We start from the raw sequence: 19,942 nt of genomic DNA, 5'->3' as shown, positions 1-19,942 counted from the left end.
GCACACTGAGATTGTTCTGCTAAGGAACACAGTTCCCCCTTGAGTGGGGCTGGCCACAGGTTCAATTTCAGAACAGCTGCTGCTTCAAGACAAAAGACTCCATTGGAAAACATTTTGAAGTTACCTCAGATAGAGTAAAGGCAGCCTAAACAATGCTGGGATTTTCTAGTTAGTGCAGTATTTGCATGTGTCTTTGCATATGTTTGCCAACTTTTATGTGATGCAAGTCAGGTATCATCTCAGTAGAATAACAGTGTAATTCCCTTTCTTTGTTAAAATCATATGTCCTAGAGATTTGAAAGTTTCTGTACAAGTTACTGAGAATCTTACAAAAGAGAAGGGGCAGTTACCTACTACCATCAAAAATTTCTGAGCTGTTTTGGAAACCTGTGTTCCAGCATTTTTCTTTCCCTATAACTCTTCATGCTGAGCTTATAATGGTTTTAAATGGCTGCAGTGGACTTAAAGGGCAATCTGTTCTTGTACACTCTTGAAGGGACTTCACAGAAAATGGAATTGGAGCTGGGGGGGAGTAGGCACAGTCCAAGAGGTGCTGATCCAATGCCCAGGTACAAGCCCCAGGAGCCAAGAAAGATGTTTTAAGGAAACATTTTCTTTCTTTTGCTGCGCATTGAATTCCCCTTTTGTATATTTAGAATGTTCTAAAATTTTGTTTTTCCAAATGTATCTGAACATTCGTAACATTTTCTGGTTCATGTTACTATTTCAGTGTTAAAGTAAGACTAATTCTCTTTCTGTTTCTTAAATGTGCATACTTTTTTTTAGCCCAGTTATTCAGAAGATAGTTGTCATAATAGCTTAAAAATAACCATGTCAGAAAAAATTATGGTGAAATTATATGGAGTTTATATCTGTAATCAACTACAGTGTGACTCATACACTGACCCTGATTTTGTTGTCAAGCCCTATTTTATTATTTACTTCAGGAGCCACTGGAGAAGAAAGTTTTGACCATTTGACATCTTTGGCATTGCAAGCTTTTCCTAATGCATGTTCCAAAACATTTCATTCTATCTTTTCTCAAAAACAGTTCTGAAGAACAGGATGCTTGCTGCTCTTTGTGAAACTTCCCTATAAAATTGAGAGTATGTGAAGTGTCACATATGCAGTTTAGAAAGAATTAAAATAGTTTTGCATCACTGGTGAAATTACTCTGGAGAGTTTTTGTTATCACAGTATCTACCAAAAATTTCTTTTCATTTATATCTCTAAAATACTTCTTCCCCTTCCCCAGCCTGATCAGTGAATTTTAATGGCAGGGTCAAATGAAAGGAATATCCTGAAGTGTAAGACTCATATGTGCAGTGAGTGGATAGAGTGAAATTCTTAATGATTCTTAATAAACGTTGGTATACTCAGTCTATATTCTAATAGGTTCTTAATCCTAACACTGCCTGGGTTTTGGCGCTTGAATTCTAGCTCATCTAATCAGTCATAAATACTCATTCAGATTTTGTCTCTGTAAAAGACTTCAGGTTGATGTGTTTTGCTGAAGCTTTTCGGTGTTTGTGGGGAAGGAAGAGACTTTGGGGGGGGGGATTTGTGTTTATATTTTCTGTTTAGTTGTTGGTGGGGTTTTTTTTCCCTGAGATGGATACTAAAGGTTTATTTACAATCACAGTATTGTTTGTTAAGTGAGCTGTGTTTGTAGTAAGAGCTGGGCAAATCTCATTTTACTTTATGTCATACTTATTTATTGACAGCTATGTTCCTCAGGCTTCAGATTTTTTTACTGTATTTTTGATATAATTTCTATGTATACCTTTTTATTCTACTAGATGTAACTGATGCTTCTTATATGCACATTTTCTCCTTGCAAACATTTTTCAGCTTGAATATCTCTTTGAATAGTCTTCTAAGACTGTCTTCTCTTTCTTGAGATTTTTAAGGAAGAACTGAATTCATGTCATTTTTAAATTGAAGGGATTAATATTTAGCTGAGAATGAAACTGAATACAGTTTATTAATACTTGTCAAAACAGTAAATGTTTCTGTCTTTTTGAAAATACAGACTACTTAATATTTATTGTAAGTTTTGGAAAAATAATCATTAATGCCCTTTTATTTTCTGAATCCCAGCATGTTATATCAGTATAGAAGTGAAATAAATAGTAATATATTATTTCATCAAAGACGTAGTTGGAGAAAAGATGCCATGGTAGGGAAACGCTTCCTTCTATAGACTCCTATTTCATAACTTGTCTTGACTAAGTTAATTTGTATGACTGGGTTTTGTATGACTAATTTTTATGGACTAGGCTTGAGCAGAGTGCAGAGGATTCAGTGGCTCAAATGGCTCTTACTTTTGTGTGAGGTTGTTTAGAGGAACAATAATACAGTTAATAAAATCACAAATATGTTGGAGATAATCAAACTCCCTTTCTTCCACCACATACAACTACTCTTTTTTTCTTACTAAATCTCTATAAGTGCCCACTTTTTCTGAAAATTTATGGTTGGTGATACAGCCATTTTTGTCTGATTATTGTGTTGATTTTGCTCCTTATTGATGTGCTTATTTATAATGCATGTGCATGTTTTTGCTGTAGCAAAAACCATATATTATACTGTGCATTGCTATGCTACATGTAACTGTCCCTTAAAAACTTATAATTAACTCATAATTAACTTGATGTTTTAAAAGCAGAAATTTGACATTGGCTTAATTATTACAATTTAGATGCTTTTTCAAGCCCATGTGTGACAAGTTCAGATACTCTAATACAATTTTTAATTGTAAGTGCCACAGTGAACTCATCAAATATGTATAAAATTGTTAGGGTTTGGGGGGTTTATGGTGGCCACAGAAGGAAAAAAAGACATTTTTCTCTTGTCTTCACACAAAATACTATGGATCTTCTTTAGAGACTTACCACATATATTTACTAAGGGGTGAACTAACTAATTTTATATTTCATTTGAAGAGATATTTAGGTATATGTTACTTTCCAATTTTGCTTTAAACATTACTTTTAATTCATTATTGCTCCTACCACTGTATAGTTCATAGTGTATTTCTTATGGAGGAACTTTGTGTTTGCAAATCCAGAGTAATGTTTCCATCTCTTATTTATCTACAAATACCATCTGTTTTCAGACAAGCACTATCATTGTTTTTATGTCAGGGCACCTTACAGCTTAATTTCCTTCAAATTTTTTTTCATGATACAATGACAAAGATATGTTGCAGAAAGCTATTAAATAAAGACTGCTTTGTCTGCAAGCTCCATCCCTATGTTCCTGTTATGAAACATTCTCATCCTATAACAGGGCAGCAGCCACTTGACTCTTGGGTTGAGCAAATAGTACAGAGGACTGCCTTTCTCTGGGTTCTGGACTTACAGCTATGTCTCTTTTGTGTTCTTTTTCATGTAATTATGTACATCTCAACAGTGAATTATTTTCCTTGGTTTGATTTTACCTGTCCTCATTTGCGTGTACCTGTCTGCTGGCTCTGGTTAGAAAGAAATTTACCTCAGTATTATGCATAGTGTAAAACCTTGGTCTCTCCACTGGCAGCTCATACTATTCATCAAAGGATGAGGGTAGGCCTCTTTATTGTCTTTTGTGAGCTTATCTGAGCTAGTGCAGTTTGAGGTCTGAAATTTAAACCTTCCTGTATCACCACTTCTAGGAAGGGTTAATTCCTGCTGCAAGATCTGACTGCAGGGCAGAATCCTTCCTAAAGTAAGGAGAAAGTGTACAAGTCTTCTTCTTGTATTCTCAAATAAAATTTCTCTCTGGGAATAACCTCCTTGTATGTGCAAATTTCCGCCAGTAGCAAATTTCCTCCACTTTGCATGAGAAGCAGTATTCCAGTGCCTGGAAATTAGCAGGTATCACTGTGGCCTTTCTGTCCTTAACACAAGTTGTTTAACTACTTCCTCAATCAAACTGAACTCCAGAAAATTTCTGATTGCTATTTTCTACCATCACTGGGAATGGGATAAGATCCTGCCAATCTTCTGGGAAAATCTAGCACCAGGTCCCTTCCACAAGCCTTGGATGGGGGATTTATTTAGGCATTAAGCTGCTCCTCCTGTGTCATTATTAAATGTTAAACTCTAAGAAGAATTAGAATAGAAGAAATAAAACTGGCAGGAAAGACTATAACTGAAGTATAAAATACTTTTATTGCTAAAGAAGCATCACATGCTGTCTATCTGCTTTTCTGATCACTTTTATCCAGCTATATTGATGGCTGTGTATTTATCAGCCTTAATTGTGGTGATGTGCTTATGATCATGGTGACTGGATACTTTCTTTACCATCTGCATTCTTCCATAGACCAGCGAGCAGATGTTCTCCAAATGATCTCTTTATAGAATGTTATTTCTGTTATGGCACCTGATTGAACATCAACTGTGCTAAATGTAGTCACATAAGAACAGTGATAGGTGGAACAGTGGAGCACTAGCTGCTCCTGAGACCATGAAAGGGAGAAAATTAGATTGCTCCTGGTGTGAAACCCAACAAGATGGATCAACAGAAATTGCCTTGGATGATCTGTGTGAGCCACTAGCCGTCTTCAGGTAAGACTAGGAAACAAACAGAGGAAGTGGTGTGTGTGACAGCTATTGGAGAGAGATACACTATTGGACTGAGTGACCAGTACAACTGGCAAGACCTGTATTTTCTGTGTGTGCCTGTAAACAGCAAACTGCAAGCTAACAGGTCACAGGCCAGCTCCTGGAAGAAGATGAAGTCTGACCTGGTAAATCTTTAGGAAGCCTAAGGTCCAGACCTCGGTATCAGAGGGGCTTAAAGTCCACACTGAGGTATCAGTGGTTGTTGAGTGTTCTTGTGAATCAAGAATGTCAAGGTCTTGAACTTCAGACCTGGTCAGCTGGAGGGCACAATCAGGTTTGGATTGTTGTTCTACTTCTGTTTCCCAAGTGCTCTGCTCATGTAGGTTCTGGCAAAAGTGCTGTCTCTACTCACATGTAGGCATGGCCATGTATTTCCATATATGCCTAACAGGAATAAAGCTCTTCCTTACTCCTGCATGGTCTTGGAGGAGCAGAGCCATGGCAGGCTCCTATCTATCAGCCTGGAATGAGAGGAATCACCTCTTGTTGGACATGATCAAGTTTGGTTCTCGCAGACTGGGAAAAATTCCTCCTATGGATGCAGATTTCCCTGGATTTCATTAGCTTCAACAATCCCAGGTTTCTCATCTGCAGTTTTAGTGTCAACTAAGGATTGGTACAGAAAATATGTAGTGACTTTAGAGTCACTGAGCCAACACCCAGTCTTGTGGATATTTTATGGTGCCTCAGAGTTTTCATTTCTTCTATAATCAGCCTCCAGGAGCCCCTTTCAGCTAGTGCAGCAGACATGCATTTCCAATGCATTCTCATTTGCAATGACCAGGTGAACTGATAGAAAATTTTCCATTCCCTGTGATAAAGAGATTAAATTAGATTTACTCTGCTCTCATGAGTCGTCTTTTGCTGGTCACTTTAATAGCTATCAAAAGACCCTAAGCACTCCAGACTTTAGTTCTCAGTTAAAGGACTTGAAATCTATTGCAAAAAGAAAAATATGCTTTGATGTGCAAAAATGTAACATAATTGTTGTGTTTTTAAGTGTAGACAAAAACATGTATGCAAACAATCTAAATCCTTATATATATATATATCTATATTTTTGCCCCCAGCATTTCAGGAAAGCCAAATTCTCTGGTATAGCAGAAAATAATCTGGCATCAGTATCCTTGTTTTTAGTCTTTTTAAGATTCCCGGAATTTGCCTGTTCAGTACTCAATTTTTTACTGTTATTTCTGGTTGCAACTTACCCACACTTTCCTAAAAGTCTAATGGGTCTAAGCCTGGATTTTTAGCTTCACAGATTACGTGAGGATTGTTCTGCTGAAGATTTTTGTGCGGCTTTGAGTCTTAGGTATTCTGAATCCCATAGTACAGAGAAGATCTTCCTGTCAACCTTCTTTGATTCCCATACAAAATTTCCTCTGCAATCACCAGCCATTTTCAAAGCTGCTTGAAGTCTTGGTTGCTGTTTTCTTTGACAGATTTTTACCTTAACTTGCGCTCTTGGACACTGAAAAGGAATTATTTAGCTCAGAAGAATTAACCCAACTTATGTCGATCATTAATTGCTGTTTGTTTTATTAGAGGTGTAAGACCCACTATCTTTCTTCTTTCCTTCTGAAAATCACTAGGAGTTGTTACAGGCATGCAAAAATCTAGCTTCAGGTATCCACCTCAGAGGAAAGGAATGAATCATCCGTATCTGGAAGACTTTCAGAAGTTGTCAGACTTTGATTATTCTTTCTGTATTGCAGTGTGCAGCTTTGAATGAATTTAAAGCAAGAACATCTGATTTTCACATGGTGAGATAACAGCCAGGCAGTCTTGCATGCAAAGCCTGTAACTTAAGTTGAAGCCATTTAGTATTTGATGTCAACTTAATGAACTAGATTAGTGTCAGTTTGGAACAAAACCTGAATTTCTCTTCTAAGTTGTGAGCCTTAGGGCAATGTGTGTATAGAGCGCTGTGCGTATTTCTCACTCCTTCCTGCTTAAACTCCACCTTCCACAAATAAGGAACCACTGTAGTTTAGGATTCAAGCTGTTAGCATTTGGTGAAAAATGTAAGTAATTTTAAAGCTTAGGCATCTGCCCTTACCTGTCACTTATTTTTGTCACGTGTTGTAAACCTGTTATTCACATAATCAGTGATATTGTCTGCTGTTTGTTTCTCACCAATGAGCAGCCTAGCACCGTATTACAGAATCCATTTCTCATATAGAAACAGCATCACATTAAACATACTGATTGATTGTCAGTCTTTGAATTTTACAGAAAGAAACAATTGTTTTTCCCTGTCTTTGGAATTCTTTGATTTACATTCCTGATTGCTGTCATTTGTTAGTTTATGATTAAGATATTTTAAAATATTTTCTCCATATTCTTTGGTAATAAAGATACTCTGAAAAGCATTTTTGCTCCACAGATTAGATTTTTCAGTCTAGAAAGATTCTCCTTCGAAGAGTGCTGCCCATTGGTTTTCTGAACCTGTCAGAGGGAAAGCTGATAAAAATTGTTTCTTGACACAACATGAAAGAGAATGAGAAACTTTTTATTTCCAGCAATAATCCAAGTGGTTTGGTATCAGACTATTTTAGTCCTCATCCCTTGATTTAGCAGGCCCAGAATTATACCTGTTTCCAGATTGTATTTGATTGTTCTTACACACTGAATCAGCATCTGCATTTCAGCTTGTTAGATTAAGTAGTGTGTACGCCAGTGGGGGTTGGGTTTACTGTTATGATTAAGGTTTTTGGGGGGATGTTGTCACTGCAGAGAAGACTCTGGAGGAGGAGGAAATAGTCAAGAGAATGTGATTTGATAAACTGTCTGCCTCAGTTTCCTGTTCTTAGTTTTATATGGGAAATTTTAGATTACTTGTCTGTGTTGAAAATTTCATTCATTCTCCATTAGCTAAATTGGTGTCCAATTATCTACTCCTTCAGCTTTACTTTCTTCTCTACAGAATTTTCCATTGATTTCTTCAGTTCAATTACAAAACTATTTCTGAAGAGTCTAATTTGCATTTTCCCCCTCTAATTAAGGACCTTAGTTAGTTAATTTAAACTATTAGCAGAAAACCCTCTGAGTCTCGGAGGCAGAGTGGCTTTTCCCAGAGGCAGCGGCAGCGCAGGACGTGGAACGGCGGTGTCAGGGAACAGTGGACACAGCTCCATCTGGTTTGTGGGAATGATGAGGCAGGGAAGCCATCGACAGGGAGGAGAATGCAAGGGAGGGGAAGTGGTCAAGCTGACCCTCTGAGTGAGCCCCTGATCCCTCCAAGTCCAGTGCCCCTTTATGTCTCATTACCTGCTTGTACGTGCTGAAGTCCCTCCCACAGCCCGATTTCCCTGGCATTTTTTCCCAGGCTTTGCCCCACTGGCAAGTTGTGGGGGATTGCTCACAGCCCAGTTGTGGAAGCTTCTCTCCCCTGACCAGCTGCCAAGCAAAGCTTCCCTGTGCACAGGGGTGCCAGCATGTGCTCACCCCGATAGGATTCCTTCAGCTCATGTGTAACACATAAGTAAAAATCAGATTCGTCCCAATCACCCATCCCTGGAAGTTTTCAAGGCCATGTTGGATGGGACCCTGAGGAACATGATGTGGTAGGTGGCATCCCTGCCTCTGGCAGAGGAGTTGGAGCAAGTTGACCTTTAAGTTCCTTTCCAACCAAAGCCTTTCAATTATTTCTGTGAGTATCAATACAATAGCTCATTTCTGATGTAAAGGCACTTTTTATAGATGAAGGGATTCTTGAAACTTATTGCAAATTGTGATCCAGTACTATATTGGATTATAGTTTGTCTCCTCAAAACGGAAGATTTAGAATTACTCGCCTTACTTTTGATGACAAGGGGAGATCCTAAATGCAGCCTAAATTTATGTTTACTGTACAGCCATTCAAGGGGTTGTATGTCAACACAGTTTCCAATTGGATAACTGTATGTGGATGTACTGTAAGATGGTTAAAAAGGCAGTATATGCTTTGATTTGAGCTCATTAAGCCAGCACATCATCATCTGGTATTCATCAGATTCTTGCCAGTACTTAATATTTGTAAGGCAGCCAGAGGAGCTTCGCTCACACTTTGAGTGATAAATGCTGCCATGGAAATTGAGGAAATGATGTCACTTTTGAGAGAGCAATACTTTAATTGGATGGAGATTGTGGGACTGCATCTTTTGATGCACATCAGCAGGGCACTGCTGAAAGCCATCCACATGGTGAAGTTGTGCATAGAGTAAATATTCTTCCTATTACATTGTTTGTGTGCAAACCCTTCTCATCTCTCTTTCCAGACAATCCTGTTTAAATTCTGGATCACTAGACTTGAGGGAAAAGATATACTCCAGCCTTTGAATGATTGTGGTGTACCTAGGGGAGAGTGTGATTTGAAGAGTCCCATCCCAATCTTCTGTGGAAGCATTGTCTTCACCATGCTTGCAAAAACACTTTTTCCCTTGGTCTCCTGGCAGCTTTTGACACCTTCTCTATGCTCCATTCCCATTGCTGTTACACAGATTCAGGGAATGACTGCACTTTTTCTGCTGGTGCAGCCATCCAGAACTGACTGTCGTTCCAGATGTTGGAATACAAGGTTCAGTATAAAATCTCCCCCTAAGTCTTAGTTCCAAAGTGGATAATGGATAAGAACAATGTTCCTGCTGGTGATATGACATTTAGGGAACAGTGAAAGCAAAAATGAGCCAAGGGGAATCAGTTCTGGATCTAGCATTTGCCAGTCCTTCAAGGCTGTGCTTATCTACAATATTTTGTTTTAAATAGTGTAAAAGGATGAGTAGATTTTTTTTCTGATTCATGTGTGATTTGTAAGATGTTTTAGAACACCTCATTTTAAGTTCTCAGATGCAAGCAATCAACTTACTTGACATGGCAAAAAAAAGTTGAAAGATGAGAAAATAAATGGCAATTAAATGTTTTGACTGACTTTAGCACTTCTATGGCAACAGAGTGAACAGTGTTCCTTTTGGGGTGAGAAAATGAACTCTTCTTTGAAATAACATGGATCTGCACATTTTCCCTGTGTATAGAGCATGTATTCAGGCACTTGAGTGGAAGACTTTTCTATTAAGTTGTGCGTAGAGCAAGATTGCTCATACTGTAATTAGAATAGAAGAAAATTGTGGCAATGAAGTCTACGAATGATACTGAGCTTTTCAAGGTAGTGAAAAAAAAATCAAGGGCTAAATTGAGGAATTAGAAGACTCAGTACTGATTAAAGATGCCATGAGATGATGGAATTCAATAGAAATAAATGCAATGATACACATGGAGGAGCAATCCTTTACAACAATCCACTTTTATCATTTGGGATTCATAATAGATTCTTAAAAATACTAAGCCTCAATGCTTAGTAGATACCAAAGAGCCAGAGTGTTATTTATTACTAAGGAAAGCACCAAGAATAAAACAGAAATTACCATCTTTCATTGATTCAGGCCTGAAATATTTTCAGTTTCTTCACTGTCAGCTGTATTTCGTGCTTCTGCAGAAATAAAAATAAATATGCATACATGCAAACACACCCCAAGACAGAAATTACTGTTATGGTGTTCTGTTATAGGCTGAAAAATAATCTTCCCCTTTGCTTTAAATGTCTCCCATTTGTTTTTTATTTCCATATTTCCAGCCTATCATAAAATGCAAATGTAATGTATCAGTGCTTAAGATACTATATTTTCAATAAACTTTCTGCAAAGTTTTTGCTAAATATCACCAACAAGCAGGGATTTATCTGGTTAAGTATGCAAGGGAAAAAAAAGAGCAAAGGAAGTTTTCACTTCCATTTCTACTCTTATCATCACTGACATTCTAAAATAGAAATTGCCTGTTTAAAGTTCTTTTATTTCCTTTCCTTGGCTTCTCTGGAGCTTTAACTGGTTGTTGTGATTTGGTCATCTCAGGTTTGTAAGGCAACCTCTGCAGCCAGGTAAAAACAATGAAAATATGAAAATTTGGAATGGACAAAATTTGAAAAATATTGAGATAAAATTCCTTTGATTCCTACTGTCATGACATTGAAATAAAATTTCTGGAAGAAATCTTTTACAATGCAGTCCAAGACAAAGATGCTAGCTGCTCTGTCTTCCAGCAATAGTTTGAGAGAAATAGATTTGAAATAGAAAGAGGGACTTGGGATACAAGTTGGAGAAGGCAAGAAATACAGGTCATAAAATTATGTGGAAAAGGAGGCCTGCAAAAGGCCTGTCTGCCTCTCCATATACAAAGAGATACTGAATAAATGGGAGCAACTTGCTAAAGTAGTAACTAATTTCTTTTTTTCAAACTCTATTGTTCAAACATCAAGGGCCAACACAGAAGAACAAGGAATTTTGTAAAATTAGGTGTCATCATAATTTTGAAAGATTATTGTTTATAAAAACAGCAAGTGTATCTATCAATAGAAGAAAATTAATGGATGACCAGAATTTTCTAAAAGTAATTGAAAGGGCAGTCTAGAAATTGAAATTTTCTGTGTAATTACTGGAAGTATAAAGTAAGTGAGTTTCAAAATTTAGACATGATAGTATGTTAACTTGAATCATTCTTTTGTATTTTGCAGAATGAAGAGAAGGCACCAGTGAGTTTTCCATCACTTCTTAGCCATATGACTTCTCTCTTCTTAAATCATCCTGTAATTCCAATGACAACAAATGCAGATTCAGGTGTCCCAGAGCTGATAAGTACTTTTGCTCCACTGGTGTCATCCCTGCCTTGTGACATGCATATAGTCAATCTGAGGACAATTCAAGCAAAGGTAAGGTCAAACCACTGATTTTTGCAAACATATGATGTAGCTTATTGATGTAGTAAAATAATCTATTCTTGTAAAGTACTTTGTGAGCGGGTTTTCATGATATGACAAACTGCAGCGTGATGATGAGCTTTTCTTAATTCTGCAAGAACTGGAGACTTGTGTCTGTTCGAATGACAAGAAATGAGGGGATTGTGTTTTTTCACAACATATTAGTATGCATAATGCAAGATTCTGTCTCTGGAGGGGGTACCTTTCAATAAGTTCCCAAAGTTTAAGAGAGAACCATTCATATACCTCAGCCTTTTCTATACTAGAAGAATTAAATTTAAGGTCATTAGAGTTTGGTCTGAGTATGTTTTTGCTAAAGAATATAGTTTAGAACTCAAATTTTATTGTAAAAATGTTTTTAAGCTTAGTTACAAGATCAAATTTAGCTATTCTAACAGCATCTCATGATTGGTTCCTGTGAAAATATTCTCTGGTAAGGAAACCAAAAGCAAACCAAACAAACAAAACCCAAACATCTAGCCAACACCAAAAAACAAACTAACAAACAAAATACCAACAAAAAATTCAAACAAAAAAAAGCTCTTCTGTTCTCAGTGTTTTTCTCCTTCAAAGGAAAGAAAGGTATGTAACTACCAGAATTTAATTTTCCCTTTGATTAACTGAGGGACTGGAACTGATTTTGCATTATTGTCCTGCCAACTGTTCTATAAATTCTTTTCATTTTTTCAGCTCCTTTAAAAATGTGATTGTGTTAACTTTATGTTGTTTTGCAGGGCTATTCACACCAGTGCTGCTAGCACAGTGCAATCCCTTTTTAATTCTGGCATAGTTAGATACAAGCTATTTGTCCCTTTTCCTCTAGAGTCTCCATGATGGCTAGGCTTGTCTGTATTAACATGAGATTATATTCTGTTGAATCTCATCTTCATTCTGTTTTAATGTGTATTTTAGAACTTAGACAATGTTTACTTTCTCATGCTTTCTGTGTAAGTTGTTCAATCTTGTGTAAGGCCCTTCAGCTGTGACTGATTGTTATTCTGAATTTCAAAGTGGAAGATTTCTTGATTTTATGGGTCTTGTGCCTTTGAAAAGTTAGGAATACCCTGATACTAAATTAAATCTTCACATGAAGTGAATATTTCATGCTTCACTGTGTATATTTTCATTTACTTCAATCAGCTCAGCATTACAGGTTTACTTCAACATACCAAGTTCAGGGGCAGACTTTCATGAACATCTTCCTTCTATTTTTGAGGTGTAAATCCATCCCCTGGTTTGTATGATCTGTGTATGAAAGCTGTGAAAAGACAGGCTTGCTCAGTGCCCACTTTCAGAATTCAGTGCTATTACTTTTAAGTGGATTCTCTGGTTTTATATGGGCTATTCATGCCCCACTGTCCCAGCTGAAATAGGACTGTTTGAGACTGTGATCTCTCCTCTGTCCTCAGCTGTGTGTTTCATTGATTACCGATCGATGGCTCTTGAGCTTGCCGCATTAATGTGTCCGCTTCAAAATGAGAGCTTGCAGCAGTCATAGGATAGGAGCACTGTCATTAGAGATACAGAATGTTCTTCCCCACAGCAAAAATGGTGCTATGCCATGCAAATAAGTCTGTAAATCTCTCCTCATTTTCTGCTTCCATTCTCTTGCTTCCAAGAATTTGAATGACAGGTGACATAATTCTGGCTAATTGACACAATGAATTTTTTTTACAGAAATTTGTGCCTCTCCATTGCTTAAACTGTTGAAGCTGATTTTCCATAATCCATTACAATTACAGAGGAGAGGGTACCAAATTAAAATAATTGTTAAGATTTAAGGTAGAAATCAGAAAGAATATTGTTTTTGTTGTAAGACATCTCACCTTGTCATGGAAGAGTCCAATCCTTTAGGATTGCAATATTTAAAGATTTTTTTCTTAACAGAACTCCAGGTTTTCAGAATACAAATATTTAACCTTATGTAAATAAACTGGGATTCAAGATCTAGAACACAGTAGATTTGTCCCTTTATACTAAGCATAAATACATAAATTTGCCATATTGCCCAAACTTTTCAGTGTGTGTCTATTAGCTTACAGTAATTGAACTTAAATGAGTTTAAATGTTTAAATGTTTTTTCTTTCATCAAAAGTTTAGAAGCATTGCCCTGGGATACCGGTTATGAGAAAGCCTAACAATTTTTTTTTTTAAATTTTCTTATAAGGTCACATTTTAATTCTCAGAGATCAAAATCAAATCAAACTTTGACAGCTCTTCTAAGAAAGCTTGTTAGAGATTTAATAGCACAGTCTTTAGGGCTTTTTTGTTGAATAACAGTGCTGTGAAGTTTTATAAGGTTAAGAATGTTGTAACTTGTTGAAAATTGAGGAGATTGTTACAGGTTTTCATGCAGTTAGCATGGTCATGTTTAGAAGGTGTATTTGATATAAATTAAGACCATCCTTGCTAAGACATTCATAAACCTTAAATGTATTTAATCTAATTTACATAGAGATGATATAAGAACAGGTAAGTTAAAGTAGGGTGGAGGCTGTGACAACCTAATCTTTCACCTGCTTTGATAACAGGTTAGAACAGCTTTATTTTTTTACAACACTAAAAAAATAGGTGCGTGGCAGAAGGTGGAGTACTAAATCATAGATATTTATACTGACCAAAACACTTTTACTCAGGGTATCATTAATTGTGTGTTACCTTCTTGTTTTAAATCTTTTGAATCTTAATAAGGATAATATGTAATTCTAAAAAATTGGGAGATGAAATATTCATGCCATCATTTGAAATGCATACATGCATTTTTTATGCAGATTACTAGAAGATAATTTAAGTGAATTAGAGGAAGTGTTGATACCCATTACTGGCTTGTCATTTCTAACATTAATTTACCCCATAGGAAGTCAGGCTTTTTCAGTATGAATTTTAATGTTTCCCTAATCTGATGTTTAAGCAGACAGTATTATTTTGTGTGCATAAAAATATCTACTTTCATGTGCAATGACAATGAAAAATCAAGTCAGGTGTTTCATAGTGGGGGGGAAAATATCACAGCTATTACCTCACTTCATTTAGAAAGGGGCACTGCTATTTCAGTAAACAGCATGAGAACTTCATTAGCCATCAATGTTAATAAATACTGGAAACTTTTTTTCATATGCTGAATGCAGGCATTATTCATAAATTATGAAGTTGATTTTAGGTGGTTATAAGCTATTGTTCACAAAATCTTTTGAAGCAGAGTTTTATTTGTGATTTGTAAACTATGCTAAGTTTCTAACTTTTAATGTTTTACTAAAAAATACCTAATTTCAACTCCAAATACTATTGAATAAATTTTTTTACTATTTTAAGTGAGGAACCTAAACCCATAAAGTTTGTAAATTTTTTTATTATATGAATGAGTACTTTATACTATGAATTGTTTGTACTTTGATTCTTTGTCATGCTGCGTTTCAAAGAAGCTGGTACAAGCTGATCCATGATCACCTTTATGAAAAGAAATTTGGATGTGTTAGATTAAGACCTTTTGTTTGGTACACCTTCAGGAGATAATGCATCACAGAGGGCCTAATGCTTGTTGGTATTGAATTCTCCAAGCAATGGATGCATTCTGAAGTACCAGAAATGAACTTAATTCATGGCTGATGCTTTTGTGAAAAAGCACCAATATAAGAGCAAGTAAACCAGAAATAAATCAGAGAAAAATAGCCTGAAGAACTGTCATGGCTTTGGATACAACCATCTTTTTTATGCTCTTATTATATATGTAATAAGATTAAGAGCGGAAGAATGTAAAACAGCAATAATTAAAGAAATAAAGTAATGTATCATATTAAATATGTGACTACAGTGAGTGTAGGGGTACAGCCACAATAAAGATATTGAGGGGCTGGAAAATGTGCAGGGGAGGGTAATGGAGCTAGAGAAGGGTGCAGAGCAGCTTACTCTATAATGTCTCTTGAGGCTCAAAAGCACTGTTTATCTTAGAGATAAATATTACATTTTTTTCATATGTGTACCTCAGTGTACATTTTTCTGGACACTTTAAGCTGAGTTAGAGAGCTTTTTTGCTATATGAAGGTTTTTTCAACATAATGCCATTGAATATGTAAAACTGAGTATTGCAGTTTACATAAGATTTCTAGTTTGTTTTCTGTTTTGCCATATAATTTTTATGGGGAGCCATTTAATACAGGTATGATAGCTACACTTCAGTCCTGAGTCGTGAGTACATGTGCATCTGATGACCTTTAAATTCAATGACTTATATTTATATTCTGTAGTACATTGTATGTTTCAACTCTTTGCCATTTACTTCTTTCTGTGTTTAGCTGTATAAATTTTTTAAAAAGACACGACAGTTCAATCTAGGCTGAACATTTTTTAAGGTGTAAATGTCTCTATCCGCTGTATAATTTTTTTTATGTCCTAAAATGTCTTCCTGACTGATACTTTGTGAGTAATATCCTATAGTGTTTGTTTGTAGGTAGATACCAAACCATCTGATGAAGCTGCTCTGATTCTTCACAGAAAGGGATTTGATTGTAAATTTTCAAACAGAGACACGGGTCTGCTCTGTTCTACCACTCAGGGAAAGGTATGGTTATTAATCTGTAGGAATTTTAAAATAAGTTTGGGATTATCTTTTGGGTGGAAGAGTAAATATTATTTTATTTTCAAACAAGAAGAGTTCAAATCCAAATATTTCTAGTAACTTTGAATATACTAATTAAATTAATTAAATTAATTAATTAATTAATTATTCAATTAAATTTAATTGAAACGTAGTGAGTGACTACTGTCTAAAAAGATCTAAATTATTGCACAGAATTTAATCTATGACATTTAGAAATACTCAAAATCTTTGGCATGAAAATTTCTGGTTCCTGCAAGGAACCGTACAATTTTATGGTATTTACTGCTTTTTCTAAATGTAGTTTTTTGTTGGTTTTTTTTTCCCTCTAGATACAGGTGCATAAACTCTTTACCAAATTCAGAGTGGAAAGTCTTACACCCACATCTTTATCTTTGATGCATTCACCTCCAGATGCCAGAAATATAAGTGAAATAAATATGAATTCTATGGAGATTAATACATTCCGGATTCGGCTGAGATTAAATCCTGCTTTCACACTCAGATAAAGAAGAATCTGCAGTTGTATCTCCTCTGAGTTTCATGTGCAATAAAAGGCACATTAATGTTATTCCAGCTTCTGGATACTGTGAGAAAAAGATGCATTCTGTAATTTTTTTTTTTTTTTTTTTTTTTGACCAACACAATGAAAAGCCATGTTGCAAGCAACTTTTTTTTTCTGTTTGGATTTTTTCCCCCATAAAATAGCAACATCATTATCAGTTAATACAACAAATGAAGAAATTTCTATGGATGTTAACCTCTCAACAGATTAAATCTCAGGTTAAATGCTAATTAATGATGTTTCTGGTGTTTTAATTTTCATAAACAGGGGATTAGATTTTAAACAGCCTTCTTTTCCTGATTGTTGATGAATTTATGTGTGAATAACTCAGTGTAAAATGTCCTGATGCAGCTTGGAAAAAAAATGGAATAAAGTGTTCCTGTGTAGTAGCTAATGTCCAAATATTTGCAATCATTTATATAAATTACAATAATCTCAATTTATTCTGCAATTAATTTCAGTTTATTCAACACAAAGGGGATTATTAATTGTGGTAAAATGAAAGCCTGCAGTACTTGTGATAAGTGATGGTAGATTTTAATACTTCTACCATTCACCTGAGTTATGTAAATAGAAAAACCTGAACCTACAAAGTAATTTTGCAATGGAATTGTTTAATAAAACTCCCATTTTGTTACTTGACACACTGGGATATGTGCAATTATTCCATTACCATGATGAGAAATGTCCATAATTATCATGAATACAAGATTTTTTATAAAACTCATTTAGATACCAGTGTCCTCTGAAATGAGTTTTCTATTTCAATATTACCATATCAAAATAAATGTGCCTTATTTTTGATATGTCTTGTTACAATTTCAGTGTCTATGTTAATGTTTTCGGGGAAAAGGTAGTTTATATAATACTTAAGCTGTGTATCTCCTATTTGACAATGCTGGCCACACTGATCTATGTACTCCTGCACCAAGTTTGTGCTACCTTATTCTGAACATTTTGACTATTTGAATGTATTAATATGATGTTATAACATGAAACACCAACAAAAAAAGAATTACTGTAGAAGCTAAATTCAGCTGCTTTAGAGAAAATTGCAACTTGATGCAAAGAGTTGATAGTAAGCAAGATATAGTTTGCAAACCCATCAAAACATGTGCTTGCATGTCACAGATTGTGGTGACCTGTTAATTCCAAATCATGTGCCTATATTTTAAACAATATTTTACCAACTTACAACCTCACTTACATTGCCAGTGTTCATGTTACTGAAGAATGGAGACTTTGCTTTTTCCCATATTAATTCATATTTAGTACTTAAGCCATCCAAGTGTGGAAAGCATTTCCCTAAGTAGAGCTGCTGTTTACAGTTATATATATATAAACATTCACTTGAGTATGATCCCATTTTATAGTTGTCATTTATTTTCATAGCTCGTTCTTCTATCTCTTGCTTGTGCTGTACTTTTCCATACCCTGTTGCTTATCCTCAATATTAATGCATGAAAAGTCATCATAACTGGTAAAAAGATGTGCTAGCTCTAATATTGCTTCCTGTATTTAATTTCATCATTGTTGTTCAACAATTATATCAAATATCAAAATCTATCAAATTATTTTATGTAGCTACAGGCTATCTAAAAATAAAATGAAAGTCATACTTAGATTTTATGCACTGTCACAGGTTGGATCTCTGTTGAGATTGTGTAGATTTTCTTAATTCAATCTACTGTGTGTTTTGTAATAATGGGAATACTTTAGTAGGATCTGGTGCAAGTTACATCAAGAATACAGGAATCTCTAACCACAAATGGAAGAATCAGATAAATCCAATAAATGGATGTTTTCATGCAATAAACATGTACTGTAACTTCTTAGAAAAAGTATTTGAAAATGCTGGTTTTTGTTGGAACTGAAAGCTTAGTAGACTTGCTAGCAGAAATTTCTCATAACACGTATTTTGTGGCTTCTTCAGAATTAAAATGTTTAAGATACTTTTATGTGTTCCGTGCAGGAAAACATTCAAAATACTGCTTCAGTTTTGCCAGACAGAAAAGGAAAATTTTGATGCAATAAAATTTTAAAGTATTTTGCCTCTTGGAATTGCTTTGAAAGGTTTTTCATATAGAATTGGTTCTTTACTTTTATCATCATCTGTACAATCACGGTGCCTGAATCTTCCTTAACCAGCAGATGTAATCCTTGTTCCTTTGCCCTTTTTTTTTTTTTTTGTGTAATGACAGCTTCAATTTAAGATCCTTTCCTGAAATCCCTTACTAAATCAAAACTCCAGTCAAAGTCTCAAAAAGAATTTTGCTTGAATTGGTTCCGAATGTTGCTGTCAATGAGGTTGTGTTTTAATTGGGTGGGTTTTTGTTAGATTTTTGATTTGCACAAGTCTTAATGAATTCTTATATTATTTCTTTGTGAATTGGCCATATAATTCAATTTTATTATTTTGGGATTTTTTTCTGTTTTTGTAGCTGCTGTGTTTGGAGCTATTGGTTAAGAGAAGCAAGCATCTTTACCTTGCCAGTAGGATTTTAAGAACAGTGCTCTGTAAGAAATGGTTTAAAACCTTGTAATTACTTTCCATACAAGAGTTGTACCTGTTCTGATTTTATGGTTTGGAGATTTTTACATTCCTTTATCTTAATTTTCTTTGGTTTACTTGCTCATATTATCTGAAAGAAATTGATTTCAGCTGAAGGTTTTTGATATTTTCTCTTGGAAGATTTTATATCTTATGGGGATATGTAAAATAAGTTCTCTAATAAAAGGTAATGTTGTTGTGAGATGTGGTCAGTGTCATTAATGCCTTGGCTTTAACAAACCGTAATTTATTTTTTTTTTAATGAGAGAAACAACAAACATAACTTCTTTGAAAAGGTTCATATGTCAGTATCTGTTGGGAATGACAGTTATCTGTAGTGAGATCAAAGGTGCAATCTATTTCACAGCTGCTGAATAGAAGAAGATAGATGCTCGCTTCAGAGATGTAAACATGTGAGATTGCACAGTGTGGGAAGGAAATGGGCAGCTCTTTTGCAAAGGAAGTCATGCACTGACTTAATAGAAAATATTAGAGGATTTAAAATTCTAGAATTTTTTTTTACTTGAATTAATGTTTATCTTTGAAGCATTGGGCAATGAAATGGAAGCTGTTCTTGTAAATTAAAAACCCCACCATTAGAAAATAGCAAGTCAAAATAACAGTTCAACTGTAATTAGACTGGACACTTTAAAAAAAAATTATTTCATTCTAATATAATGTTATGTAATTGCACAGGGCAAATTGAACAGGCGTAGATGTTTTACAGGTTTGCTTCCCAAAGTGGTGGTGGAGCTTGAACATAATGACTTGCAAAGACAATAAAGTATAAATTTCAGTCAGTCCCTGAGGCTATTTAATGTTTGTCTGGGAAGTG

The 19,942-nt window shown here is 35.3% G+C and overlaps 1 protein-coding gene across 1 annotated transcript in view; it reads left to right on the top strand.

Annotated features, from left to right (window-relative positions):
* MAN2A1 (mannosidase alpha class 2A member 1) overlaps nucleotides 1–19,309 on the top strand; it is a 107,570-nt gene extending 88,261 nt beyond the window's left edge. The window contains exons 20-22 of the mRNA XM_059492214.1: nucleotides 11,155–11,349; nucleotides 15,845–15,955; nucleotides 16,324–19,309. Of these exons, the coding sequence (XP_059348197.1) occupies nucleotides 11,155–11,349; nucleotides 15,845–15,955; nucleotides 16,324–16,500 (483 nt within the window). The 3' untranslated portion in view covers nucleotides 16,501–19,309. The remainder of the gene's footprint in view (nucleotides 1–11,154; nucleotides 11,350–15,844; nucleotides 15,956–16,323) is intronic.
* Nucleotides 19,310–19,942: the final 633 nt, after the last annotated feature.

This window comes from Ammospiza nelsoni, chromosome Z (assembly GCF_027579445.1).
Source record: "Ammospiza nelsoni isolate bAmmNel1 chromosome Z, bAmmNel1.pri, whole genome shotgun sequence".
Lineage (NCBI taxonomy): Eukaryota > Metazoa > Chordata > Aves > Passeriformes > Passerellidae > Ammospiza > Ammospiza nelsoni.
Note: the sequence above shows the minus strand (reverse complement) of the source record. Positions and strands in the feature narration are given on the sequence as shown.